Source organism: Oncorhynchus gorbuscha, linkage group LG06, assembly GCF_021184085.1.
Source record: "Oncorhynchus gorbuscha isolate QuinsamMale2020 ecotype Even-year linkage group LG06, OgorEven_v1.0, whole genome shotgun sequence".
NCBI classification, from domain to species: domain Eukaryota; kingdom Metazoa; phylum Chordata; class Actinopteri; order Salmoniformes; family Salmonidae; genus Oncorhynchus; species Oncorhynchus gorbuscha.
Window position 1 is genome coordinate 36,389,454 of NC_060178.1, and position 14,433 is coordinate 36,403,886.

A 14,433-nucleotide genomic window follows, 5' to 3' on the forward strand; every position below is an offset into this window, starting at 1 on the left:
TGTGCTCAGTCAAGTTTTTCGATTAATATTACACACCTCAATGAATAGACGAGATAAATGTTTTCTATGAAAATTCACTGAAGGTTAACCAGGAGGACAATCCCGACACAGAGTGGAAATATAACAATAATGGATTAAACTATTCAGTTCAATGATTTGCCTAATATTAACAATATCACAGGTCCCCCTCCAAGACAGATGCATTTCAAGGGGTTGTATGCTGTCTATGAATGTATATGTATTATTTGGACCAAAGATTTACTATAAGGAATGCAGATCATCTGAACTCGACTGAAAAATAATTTATGAATATTTACATTGGCAGTCCTAAGAATTCAGAATGACCTACAAGGTAAACCCCAATGTGCTGCCATTACTCAAAACTGTTGAAGAAGCCATCTATATCTGAGTACAGTTAATTAAAAATGATTACTCAAACCGATAGTCACTGTGACAATGTGTAGGGGGCCCACATTTGAGTTGAATCATTTTGAACATTTTGAGTAACGCCCTCACTAAGCAATGACTCCAATATAATTTTCCAGTACGCCTTGCCTTTTCCGAGTGAATGAATTGTAGTTACCACCCATGACCGTATTTGTTAATGGCATGAGACATGGTTATTGACATTTTCTGTCCTGTGGCCTTCACCAAGTGAGTTCCTAGGCGAATGTTATCAGTATAATTTAATTTAACTCTTAATTGAACTCTTTATGACAATACATGACATATTTCATGAGGCCATATTTTGAGACCTATCTTTACCCTAATGCAGTTGCCTGAAATTCATAGTTTACAGGCCACATAAGGCCTGGAAGAACGGTTGCAAAATTCCAATATCTTTCCCAGAATTCCCAGATTCTCAATAAAAACTGGTTGAAAGATTTCCAGGAATCTTACAAAAAGGATTTCTGGAAAACCTGCATAGGAAATCTACCAGCGTTTTGGTACCCTACCTGCAAATCACTGTCTTGCAAAGTGATGTGTATTCCTATTGGTATCCAAGCTGAGTTAGGATAGCCAACAGTTTAATTTTATTCACCAGCAATCTGCATTTATAATGACTGCCAGGTTTGGGAACAGTGGGAGGAGCCAATTAAATAGGAACAACCATTTCAGGAAAGGGTGCAAAAATTATAACTAAATGACTGGTTAGTTTAGAAAATGTTATGTTATTTGTCTTTGTGTAGCATAAGATTAATCAATCAATCACTCAATGTACATGCAAAAACATTTTTTTTAAACAATTCCAAGAAATCGACCTGCAGGGTATGCTGGAAAAACAAATAGAGTTCATGTGACTTCTTATTTAGTTTTTACTCAGTACCACAAACATTTGAAGTAATAATGACTTCAGTTGAGTTTGAGTTGAATTTACTGTAACTATTTGAGTTAAAATTTGAGTAAAAAATGTATTGGGGTTGACAGTGATATATATGTATTTGAGTAATCCGTGGCTTTTACTGCTTGAAACACCTTGCAGTAGGCTACGAAACAAAATAAAATAAACAAAACTCTCAAAACATGTTTGATTACAGTTTTCATATTTTATTCAAATGATAATCTGATCAATAAATAAGGTATAGCATGATAGTAAACAACATCTGGATATACAGTCTGGTTGATATAAAATACAAATGTGCAACTTGAATTGGAAGAACGAAAATGAAAAAAAAAAAAAAACATTTCTGGTTTATAAAATAAAAGCACAAACCTTTTGTTTATTAAATCACATAGCCTTGTTGTAGTGACTGTTGTGCCAGCATCCATGGCGTCCAACTGAAAACAAAGTGACATTCTTTAGACAAGGGCTGTTTTCCCAACTGTCCGTTGGAAATTGTTCGTCTGTTGTTTTTGTTTTTGCGCTTTCTTGGTGGTTATATTGCCTATCCGGTTATTTTGTACTAATATTTTGGGTTCAGATAATGCCCCTCCCTGGTTCAAACCGGTTTTGTCTTAACCTATACTGCACAAAAGACTCTACAATACTCCACCAGTATGTCTTAGTCTAACATGTTTGAGGAATGGATAACTAGCTTATTTCCGGTTTCCAAAAAAAAGTGGTTTCTTGAATAGTGTTTGGTGTCCATTATTTGATTTTAGTTTGAGGCTTTTAATCCATGCTGGGTTTCTTTGTGTCTTCTTAAATCGACTTTTCTCTGGAATCCCTTGCCGCAGAGGTCGCATCCGAACGGTTTGAAGCCCGTGTGTTTCCGGCTGTGAGTTATGAGGTTGGAGCTCTGGCTGAACGCTTTCCCACACACCTGGCATTTGTGCGGCTTCTCACCTGCATGACAAATGTACACATTAACCGTCATCTTACCTTTATTAGCCAAACCATATAGGCAAGCAAGCTGTTTTTTTTTATTATTATTATTATTATTATTATTTTATTGTATCCGGTCAGGTCAATTAGGCATGACTTATCACTATTAGCCGCTTTGAGGTGGCCGTTTACGCAATGAACATATTTAGTGTTGCATCGAGGTATGTTTACTAATACACTACAATTTCTGACGTATACTTGCCTGTGTGGATGAATGTGTGTTTCTTCATGTCTGATTTCTGGTGGAACCTCTTCCCGCAATACTGGCATGGGTAAGGCCGTGTATCCGAGTGGATGAGGAGGTGCGTGGAGAGAGTCGACGACCGTTTGAAGCTTTTACCACAGATTTTGCAATCAAAACTTCTTTCCTGTGGAAGTATACAGGCAAATATTAGTCTAAATCGGACATATATCCTATATTGCTAGTTTGCGTTGAATAATCAGTGACAAACGAGACGAGAATAGTCTAGATTCCAGAATGGTCACCTGAGAGTGCACAACTTTATGTTGCTCGAGGCTGACAGCATGTCCGAAGGTTTTGCCACATATATCACAACCATAGGGCCTCGTGCCACTGTGTGATCTGCGAACGTGAACCTCCAACCCATGGGGAGTCGAAAACACCTGCAGAGTTGTTTGAAATTCGTGAGGGTGATGGTGACAGGTTGATAAAGATAGTGATCATTATGCCGGAAAAAGTGTGTCCACAACCACAAATCCTCAAGCATGTCATTGCAAGCATAAGATGTTTCAATCCTCTACATTTGCATATATTATCTTACCTTGCTGCATTTGATGCACTTGTAGGCACCATTCAGAATGAGCCGTGAGCACAGAAGGTCAGACTCAGCCTTGATTTCTGAGCTTTTCCCCTGCAGGTTCCCTTCCGAGTACAACCCAACCCCGGGGGCGGTGGCTCTATCGAACAAACAGGCAGCGGCCCTGTAATCACTGTAATTTTCAGGTACCGGGCTTCCCTCGAAGAGGGTCGGTTCGTTGGCCCGGTCACCATAGTAACCCAGAGCTGGGCTCCGGTCCAGGTCCATGGGATGGTGGTGCTGGTGGTGGAGACTTTGCTGGACCAGATGCCGAATGTCAGAACCAGAGTAACTGTTCCATGCATAGGGTCGGAATGGAACAGCAAAGGGTTGTGTCTCGTCCACGGAGGGAGACAGGGATTTATCAGAATCTACTGTTGAGTTGCAAATAAATATAATTGATTAGCGCGCAGTTCTTAACTCAGGAAGGAGACAGGCAAACAGGATGTCCCGTCATCAAAATGGTGAAATTGTAATCACAAACGTTCAGTTTAAAGTAAACTCATGTTGATTTTCGATGTGATATGTCTGATGATGATTGTTTAACTTAGCCTATGTAAAATGAGGCTTTCACAAAACATCAAATTACTTTTCAAATATTATTTTTTCGATAAACGTATGAAGAGGATCATTGCGCCTGCTACTATCTCTCATATTCAGGTATCTAAAGGACTACATTTGAATGCACCACAGACTAGATCTCTACCTGGTGATGCTGAGGGCGATGGAGGCCGCCAGAAGTCTTCATAATCCGAGGCTGGACCGCACACACTGTCCCCACAGCTGAGCGGGGACTTGGAGAAATCAGCCGTGTCAGCCAGGTGAGAGTCCGGGGAGAACCCGCCTATGGCATCGCCGCCAGTCAAGGCATCCAAGTCCTCTGGAATCTTACTATTCTCTGTTTTAATTAAAACGAGCAGTAGCCTATTAAAGTAGCCTTAGCTTACAAGTATAACGACAAAAATACAACTTTGATAATGACAGCCTAATTATTCATAGAAGACATAATATAATACCGTTATTAATAGCCTAGAAATGTCAGCACAATGATATGTTATGAAGAATAACGATAGGATTTGCAAATTCATTCTATTGAGGTCAACCTAACTATCAAAATAAGGTAAACATTCCGATTTGCATACAGGATAAGCCTACATGGGCTATATATCTCTTTCAATTAACAGCTAGAATTTAAATTCTAAATCATAGTCTTATATTTATAATATATTGCAGGTTCTTTTGAATGAAGCCATGCCTCAAAATATAGCCTAATAATTAGTACAAAAATACAAATAAAAGTGTATATTTATACCAACATAATTAGGCTACAGAAAAACGAATGAGGTTGTGCATTTGTATGAAATATGTACACCTCATACAGCATCCAGACATTAACATGGAGATAACATCCACATACCTGCACATATATGAGCTAAGATAGTATCCAGTCGATTGTAGTCATCTTCAAAAGAGCGGGGCTGGTGGTAGCTGTGCGCCTTCTTACTTTTCACCAAGAAGGACCGAGGCATTTTCACTCTCCTTGTTCGACCTTTGCTAATATCCAAAATCACTGGCGATCCAACAGCAATCTGCTCCTCTGTTCCTGGGATGCGGTGCTGCTGTTTTATTCCTGAAAAGATTAGAAGACTATTGGTTGACAATGTGTGGTCAACTTTAAGAGAGTTCTAGCTGGGGATGAAGCATGCGCACACGCCCTCTCCCGTCTGCCAGGTGTTGTGGGGACCTTTTAGGGACAGGTGCCTAAGCTAGAGGAAACTCCTCCTCCGTTTGCTGCCGCTCGGGGGGCTATGATTGGTCCGCCTCCAGAACCAACTGCTCCCCAGGCAGCTCCATCTCACGGATCAGCCTGTAGCTCTACTGGGGGAACTACAACCCATATCAATCCGGATAAGTGATACACTGCTTTATCAATGTGTTACTTAATCCCTCCCTATCCTTAGCTGCAGTACAGGACAGGGGAGAGAGGAAACGCGGTATGCAGCACCAGGGTGCCAGCTATGAACAGTGGACCGTGCCACACGTTCGTCATCATGAGACATGTAGAATGTGCTTGATAATGGTAATGTGACCAAATAGTCACGTCACATAATATGTTTATGGTTTATAATATAGGTTTATAATATAGGCTATAGCATTTTGTAGAATGACGAAATGTTGTTAAAAGACTCATGCATGATAACACTGCATCGGTATTGAATTGTTTTGCGTCATTCACAAGTGTATTTTCAAACATCAATTTGTTCGGTGTCTCCATACATACAGGCTATATTTGATAACTGCAGACAACTGCACACGTCTGCCTGCGGTGTCACCGGAGTTTCGTATTTCCTGTATTATTATAATATGCTCAGTGAGTAAACAGATACGTCTGTTCCCTGTCTGCACAGTGGGACCGCTGATGACCTGTTCTGGCCAAATTACGCACAGAACAATAAGGCATGCAGCGAGCGCATTCAGCTGGAGCTCACACGCCAGACAACCAGTGGGACCGAGACTATCTGTACGCCACATTTAGAATGTTTCAACCAGCCGCCGGCCCGTGCCATTCAGAATAATTTAAATTGTTGTATTGGTGCAGTGAAAATACATCATTTCAATGTCCAAACATGACAGACCTATTCATTTGATAAACATTTCACATGAAATTATTAACATACAAAACATATGTATAGGCCTGTATTGTCTTTGAAATGACGTAGAAAATACGACAACGTAATTAAATTATTAAGAGAAAATAAAGAAAAACGAAATGGCAATGTTGGTACGATTTGCCGGGCCTATAGCAGATACCATTTAGGCTACAAATACTAAATAATTGATTAAGCCTATTCGTTTATGAACTTTGACGTGAGACAATAAAGTGGTGTCAGCAATAGACTTAAAACATTTAATAGTCACTCATTTTTGTTTAAGACCAGGCTCATATGACATAGCATGTTTTCGGTTAATTCTCTGTCAGTTAATGCAGAAGTATTCTATCAGGCGCAGGAAGGCAGGCAGGTCCTCCAGACCATGATACAGTAGAAAAAACAGTGACTTGCAGGAAATCAAAGCGCCATATGCCCTCTGTCGATTAGAAACATCACCGCTGCATCCGGACCTTGCATTAGGTTGGAGGAGATAAGACAGGCTACGATAAAAACATAAGATACACTGACGCGAGTTAACCATTGCCCAAATTGTGGTGCAATTTGACTTTCTCTTTCACATAGCAACCTAGAAAATCTATTAAACTCATCAAACCACAAACGTTATTTGAAATGCTTAGCATAATCCAAGCAAATCATTAAGGTATAAGTACATTAGCCTATTTCAATGGAAAAACGTTGAATGCAATTCAATATAGACTTCTAATTTAACATAATAGCACAAACACATCTAAGAGTTGAGGTTATTAAATCCGATAGGCCACCCAAAATCTTATGAATGCCTTTGGCAACACCAATGCAAGGCCTATCAGTTATTGTTGTTTGTTTATGTAAATAAACATACATTATGAGGCCATGTATCATTATTCAGCAGCAGGCCTATACATTCAATGTTTTGTAGTTAAATCTCTTTCCACAATGGGAGCAGTGGTAGGTTTTATCCCCTCCTGAGTGTGTCCTGTCATGAATAATTAGGCCCCTCAACTTGGTAAAACTCTTTCCACACAAGGAGCATTGGTAGAGCGTTTCTTGCGTGTGTCCCCATTCAAACCAGTCATCTAATTCATTTGTTTGACCTCTATGCACCGTTTATGAAACAGGTCCTTGGTGTATTTTTCCAGATGTTTTGTAATTATGGGTTATCAGCTGTTTTATGTGCATAAAGTTTTCTGTAATAGGCACATTTATTTTATGGAGTAGGGTACAAACAAATATAATTGCTGAAATATTTCTAATTACTAGGCTAACTTCTTTGTTTTTAAAACACGAATGGTTTGCCTATTGAAATGTTCAATATAATCCCAAAATTGAAGGGTTGAATCAATGACACTCGCTAGGTTTCCATCCCACTGACGACACAAATCCACATAAAAACAGTATTAAGATTTACTCTCAACACACTAAATAGAATAGGGGGTTCAAAAAGGGTTCCTGTAAGCTCCTCAAAGTTTTTCGAATAACCTTGGGCAGATATGTGTTTCCATCAAATGTAGGCAACTTGTTGCGAATAAAAGGCTGTGAGTGATGTAGTGCATTTAAAAAATACCTTTTGAGACTCAATTCCCATGTGCAGAATAAAAAAATCCCGCACATTTTTAACTCTACTGAGTTTTCATACCAACATTTGACCTTTAGCCGCAACACAATCTCACACTCAATTCCTGCAAATATGTACAAAAAGTATTTCAGCAGATTTTGTGCGTTTTTGTGTAGCTTAATTAGCGTGAAAAGACACATTTTTGTGTGATTTCTTTCATAGGAAAATACATTTTTGGGGGGAAAACTTTGGAACACTCTTTTGAAAGTTGTTAGAACAATGCATGATGGGAAATGGTGTTCTACACTGCCTTTTTGTGTGTGCCCCAAATTTATTTATATATAAAAACAAACATGCTAACAACCCAACATTGTCAATCAACCAGGTAGTCACCAAAATAATAATAGTAGCCTTACGTTGTTGTTGTTTTTTTATCACTACATTTTATTTAACATGGCAAGTCAGTTAAGAACAAATTCTTATTTTCAATGACGGCCTAGGAACAGTGGCCATGGGTAGACCGACATATTTTTACTCTGTCAGCTTGGGGATCGATCTTGCAACCTTCTGCTTACTAGTCCAATGCTCTAACCACTAGGCTACCTTGCGTTACTGGTGCACAGCAGTCAGAAAAAAGGCCCTTTTTTCATCGCCTACCTCCTCATGCCTTTTGCACACATTGTATATAGACTGGCCATTTTTTTCTACTGTGTTATTGACTTGTTAATTGTTTACTCCATGTGTAACTCTGTGTTGTCTGTTCACACTGCTATGCTTTATTTTGGCCAGGTCGCAGTTGCAAATGAGAACTTGTTCTCAACTAGCCTACCTGGTTAAATAAAGGTGAAATAAAAAAAATAAAATAAAAATGTATGCAGCAGTAGGCCTACATGATTTTCTTCATAATGCATTTCATATTTCATGGAGCCTACATTACACAATTGTTTTCATAATGCATTTATTACAAGGCTCCACTTTGTTGTGTACATTACACCATTTCTTTCACAATGCATTTTATACAAGGCTATGTCGAATTGTATGAGGGTTACCAGATTGGAGAAAGAATACAGCTTTTTTGTTGTTGTTAGTGGTATTGATGAAGGTATTTGATTGGGGAATGGTGAAACATTTTTTATGGTGGGAAATTATAATACACATACACACAAACACTGACACACATATACACACACTCACTTTTTTTGTACTCATGTTATAGCCAACTCTTGACTTTTGTGTGAATCATTTTTTATTAAATATTTGTATCTAGTTGTCATTTATTTGTAGCCGCAAAACACCAGTCTCAACGTCAACAGTGAAGAGGCGACTCCGGGATGCTGGCCTTCTAGGCAGAGTTCCTCTGTCCAGTGTCTGTGTTCTTTTGCCCATCTTAATCTTTTTTTTATTTGCCGGTCTGAGATATGGCTTTTTCTTTGCAACTCTGCCTAGAAGGCCAGCATCCCGGAGTCGCCTCTTCACTGTTGACATTGAGACTGGTGTTTTGCGGGTACCATTTAATGAAGCTGCCAGTTGAGGACTTGTGAGGTGTCTGTTTCTCAAACTAGACACTCTAATGTACTTGTCCTCTTGCTCAGTTTTGCACCAGGGTCTCCCACTCCTCTTTCTATTCTGGGAAGAGCCAGTTTGCACTGTTCTTTGAAGGGGGTAGTACACAGTGTTGTACGAGAACTTCAGTTTCTTGGCAATTTCTCGCATCAGCCGGTTCCAGCTGCAATAGTCATTTACAACATTAACGCCTACACTGTATTTCTGATCATTTTGATGTTATTTTAATGGACATAAAATGTGCTTATCTTTCAAAAACAAGGACATTTGTAAGTGACCCCAAACTTTTGAAGTGTATATGCTTCTAGATATGTGTTGTGTATTTGATGAATTGATGCAGTGCTCACCCCCCTGCTAAAATAAAGGTTAAATCAAATAAGTAGTAGTAAACTTGAGTTCCAACTGATTTTGTTGTTGTTGTTGTACCTCAATAGTGGTAGAGAGTAAGTTGACATGTGGGAGCCAACTTAGAAGACACCACATTCGAGTACTCCATCCCCCACTCATTCAAATGTAGGAACTGGCTTCTCCAGTCTGACCCCCCTGCTGTCTCTGGCTCCACCCCCACCCCCACCCGGTCATCTAGAGGTGTGGAGGTTAGTACCTTTTATGTAGGGAGGCTAATGATTCATCATGTATGACATTCATGGAGTGTGTAAACTTGTCTATTGCCATAGCATTTTCATTATGTTCTCTATAGTTATGTACTAGGAAATGTATAAATTGAACGATTCAGCCTCTTGGGTACATTTGGGAAAATTTGTGAAGGACACCTGGGAAACTTGATACAAAATATTATGTAGAGTTCTCATTCTTGAATGTATCAAACTTTACACACAGACTTCTGTCTTCTTGTGGACAACATCTAACTTACACCCATCTTCCTAGGTAAATGTAAGGCCTTACTTTTGCATTTCAAAAATGATGCAAAAATAAACAAATATAGAAAATGCATGTTTTTTTGTTTGGTTGATCTTTCACCAGATCTAATGTGTTATATTATCCTACATGAATTGCACATTTCCATAAACTTCAAAGTGTTTCCTTTCAAATGGTACTAATAATATGCATGTCCTTGCTTCATGTCCAGAGCTACAGACAGTTAGATTTTGGGATGTCATTTTAGGGTCGGAAATTGAGATTAAGGGTCCGATCCTCAAGAAGTATTAAAAAGAGTTTATTTACAACCTATTGGGGTAGAAGATGTTAGGAATAGTGGCATAGGTGAGTCTGAAATGAATTAAATACCATAATAACCCTAAGCTATGTTCAATGTCAACAAACATTTCCAGTGAGAAATGTTCAGCCAGAAGCCATTCAGACTGAAGCTATGGGTTTCACAGCTCTATAATAAAACAAGTTATATCACCTTAAACATAGTTTATTTACAACCTCTGGGGTATAACATGTTGGGCAAAGTGGTATAGGAGACTTGACTTCAGTCTTCACCTATGAGAACCAAGAGGTGCCTAGCTTCGTCCGTCATGACTGGGAAAGGCCTCGATTCTAGGCCGTAGAAAATCCTACATCCATCTCATTAGATCAGAACAGGATGGATCAACAGATCATATTACTGGTTTGCATCCTAAAAAAGGATATTTGTGTTTTGCTGCATAACACACTTACATGATTTGCCTACCCATATGATGTGGATCATTGTCAGGTTATTTGATATAGAACACCATGGTTGTAATGACACTTTAAACAGGCAGTTTGTAAATGTGTAGAATGTGTTGGTTTTGGATCCACACTGGTAAGTTTATGTATGTAAATTACACAGAAACAGAGGATTTTCTTCTGAATAACTGGTCACGGCATAGCACTTTCCATTCAGCTTCAGGCAACTTTGATGTAAGGCTTGATCACACCTGTAGTGATTACTTCTATCCATCATGCCCATTGTTGCTTATCCATTGTTCACTAGATATATCAATGTAATTACACCCAACACAATGTTGAAAAACAGAACGCTTCCCACCACCAAATCACATAACTAGACGTGAGCTGGACGTGATCCCAACGCTGCCACCAATGTAACGGAAGAAAGTGAAAGCTGCAACAGGGACTCCAAGCAGGGCTCATACATGGTAAAGTGAGCTCTAACAGCTGTTGCCATGAAAGCCTAGTAGACCTCTGGGCTGAGGCAGTAGGCCTACAATGCTGACATATGCCTTGTTACAATATCCTAAGTGTATAACATGATTGACATGACCGTAATAATCATCATGAAATGGCCTTGGAAGTGCCATAAGTGTAAGTCAACATAATTCATGATCTTGCATGAACCTGTTTAACTGCATTGATATGGCTTAATTGATCATAGTCCAGACTTCTTATAGTTGCAAATGCCATGCAGTTGCACCAGGGGAATTTAAACCAAACATACTTTTTTTGCAGCTCCTTGTTTCCCCACATTTATTGAAGAATTAATTTCCCATTATGAAAATGTATCCCCATTCCCCAATCAAATATCAACACCACAACAACAACAATGCTAGACAAATACAGTTTTTACAACATGGTTGATTAACAATATTAGGTTGTTAACACGTTTGTTATTTTATATAAATGTGGGACACAAAAAAAAGGCAGTGTCCAAAATGCATTACTCCAATAACTTTCAGAAAAATCTTCCAAGGTTTTTGTACCCCAAAATGTATTTTCCTATGAATTAAGTCGCACAAAAAACGTGTGTATTTTCCTAAAAAATTAAGTTACACAAACATGTTTTATTTTAACACGAATTAAGCCACACACAAAAAAATAGCAGAAATACTTTTGATACATATTTGCACAAATTGAGTGTGAGATTGTGTTGCAAACGCTGGTATTCGCACGTGCTTTCTAGCCAACAGCTCAAAGATACAGTGCCGGTCTAGCCTTCATGACGCGATTATTTTTATTTGTCAAATGGCAGCCTAACATCATGCCACCAGAATACGACCCTCGATATTTATTGGAAAGGAGCGTCAAACTGCAAGTCATCACGTGACTCCAAGTTGACTTTGATTTGATGGCTTTATTATATAAATATTTGGCATGAAATAGTTTCCACCAACATTTTTCGCGTAATACATTTTACCGACACAAAAAGATCCCACCTGGTTTAGAGTATTTTGTTTTGTCAGGCCTGTCATGACATTTTTTATCCGACATCTACTTTACCCACATAAAAAGGTTGGATGCATATAGTTCAGTCTGCTTCACGTGTTTTATTGTGCCATGGATCCAGCACGCATTTTCAAATGAAAGGAGAGGATTAACGAAGTTTGACACACTCCTTCAACAGAGGTGAAGGCCGTTATGTTCATTACATGCAGCCACTAGCTAGGTTTCCATCCAATTGGCGACAGATTTGGATGCGATTTTTCTCAAATCTGCATAAAACAACATGCGCATTTTCCCACCAGAGATGTGTTTTATTCAAATTGATTTGTTGCGGACAAAAGGCTGTGCGCATAAAGTGCACATTACATTTCCATGTTCCGAATAAAAAGTGAAATGGGGTTCCATCACATTTTCTACTCTACTGATGGCTTTGTCACAAACAATGTTGAGTTATATAGCGGTACGTGCCCACTCTGGTCTTGGCATATGTGCTCTAGCCAACAGCTCCCAGATACAGTGCAGGTAGCCTCCCTACACAATGAGATTACTATGGTTATTAAAGGCAGCCAAGCATCGATCATCATGTCACCAGAATAAGACCATCAATATTTATCGGAAATCAGCATCAAGCACATCAACGTACACTTCCATCACCCTGTGAAGTTTATCATTTATTTAATCTGTAGCCTAATAAACGGCACGCTTTCTGGAGTCATAGCGGGAGGACCACACAACAAATCTTCGCAAGAACATCTTTCGCCAATTGGATGAAAAACCTAGCTAACGTTACTCAGTCATAAATGTACAGCCAACTTCAGGGTATTCTAATAAAGGAAATTAAATACTTTTTTCGTCAACAAAAATGAAAGCAGCATGTGCTAGGCTATACATTGGGACAGCGTGCTGTTTTGATGCAACTCATCCACATGTTAAGATAAAAGGCTCAAATGTGTTCTTATCAATAATGAGACTAAAAGTGTGCATGTTGTAGCCTATCTAGCTAGTTTGAATCCCTGAGCCGACAACGTAAACAATCTGCCGATGTGCCCTTGAGCAAGGCACTTAACTCTAATTGCTCCACGGGCGCCGTTGATAATGTCAGACCTTTGATAATGACCCCACTATCGTAAGGTGTCTCAGGGAGAGTTGGGATATGCAACAAAACAACAACACATTTCCAATTCACACATGCATATTAATACACTTGTACATGTGTGAAATAGGACAAATATAAGCATCCACCTAAAACATATTGTAATATTATCCCCATGTGCGTCCCCTTTAGGCGGTATTACTATACCATTGGTTTAAACATTTATAGGTTGACAAGTCACAAAGCAGGTTCTAGACATACCAGAGTTCGAGCGTAATGAAAAGCTTCTCAGACCTGTCAGGACAACCCGGGTCCAGCGCCGCTGAAGGATCTTATGTGTTGTTGTCACAAAGTTGCTTTGCTAGACACGCAGCTCTGAAAGTTGCTCTCCTAAAAGCAGCAGAATGATTTACTTCCTGAATGTTATTTCAGACACTTCTAGATTTATGCAGATGAAAGAAAGGGGAATCGTGTTTGAGCATCACCTACTGACAGCGCTATATCAAACTAAGCTCTACAGTGAATCTCGTCAAATTGGCATATACAAATTAATATAGTTTAATAAGGGCCACAAAATGCTGTATAATTATTTTATGTGTTATCCAATGGCCGTTGTACGATTTAACTGTACAATTTAACCCCCCCCCCAAAAAAAAAAAAAAAAAAATCTAAAGAAAACAAGTATGCCTAATGCATTTGACTCTAATGATATACAGCTCTGGAAAAAAATAGAGACCACTGCAAATTGATCAGTTTCTCTGATTTTACTATTTGTAGGTATGTGTTTGGGTAAAATTTACATTTTTGTTTTAATCTTTAAACTTCTGACAACATTTCTTCCAAACCGAAATAAGGATAAGTTGTGATCTGGGGGTGCTTCAGCAAGACTGGAATCGGGCAGATTTGTCTTTGTGAAAGACGCATGAATCAAGCTACGTACAAGGTTGTCCTGGAAGAAAACTTGCTTCCTTCTGCTCTGACAATGTTCCCCAACTCTGAGGATTGGCTTCTCCAGCAGGACAATGCTCCATCTCACACAGCCAGGTCAATCAAGGTGTGGATGGAGGACCACCAGATCAAGAACCTGTTATGGCCAGCCCAATCTCCAAACCTGAACCCCATTGAAAACCTCTGGAATGTGATCAAGAGGAAGATGGTTGGTCACAAGCCATCAAACAAAGCCGAGCTGCTTGAATTTTTGCGCTAGCAGTGGCATAGTAACCCAACATCAATGTGAAAGACTGATGGAGAGTATTCCAAGACGCATGAAAGCTGTGATTGAAAATCAACATTATTCCACCAAATATTGATTTCTGAAC

At 39.1% G+C, this 14,433-nt stretch overlaps 1 protein-coding gene across 2 annotated transcripts; it reads right to left on the reverse strand.

Annotated features, from left to right (window-relative positions):
• Positions 1-1,538: 1,538 nt before the first annotated feature.
• On the reverse strand, positions 1,539-13,506 carry gfi1ab (growth factor independent 1A transcription repressor b). Of its 2 annotated transcripts, none has more exons than XM_046351770.1 (7): positions 13,376-13,506; positions 4,562-4,774; positions 3,851-4,042; positions 3,109-3,518; positions 2,813-2,950; positions 2,529-2,694; positions 1,539-2,287 (listed from the first exon to the last, which is right to left on the reverse strand). In XM_046351770.1, the coding sequence occupies exons 2-7, from the start codon at positions 4,671-4,673 to the stop codon at positions 2,100-2,102; spliced, it is 1,206 nt and encodes a 401-aa protein (XP_046207726.1). In that variant the 5' UTR covers positions 4,674-4,774; positions 13,376-13,506; the 3' UTR covers positions 1,539-2,099. The 2 variants fall into 2 exon arrangements, with proteins under 2 accessions (XP_046207726.1, XP_046207727.1); XM_046351771.1 differs by having other exon boundaries at positions 13,409-13,492.
• Between the last annotated feature and the right edge of the window lie 927 nt (positions 13,507-14,433).

Excerpts from the sequence above, each read along its gene's own strand:
- gfi1ab (XM_046351770.1), bottom strand. The coding sequence starts at position 4,673 with ATGCCTCGGTCCTTCTTGGTGAAAAGTAAGAAGGCGCACAGCTACCAC. Across the intron at positions 2,951-3,108 it reads AGTGCATCAAATGCAGCAAG|GTGTTTTCGACTCCCCATGG; the intron begins GTAAGATAATAT and ends ACAACTCTGCAG. Across the intron at positions 2,695-2,812 it reads ATAAAGTTGTGCACTCTCAG|GAAAGAAGTTTTGATTGCAA; the intron begins GTGACCATTCTG and ends ATACTTCCACAG.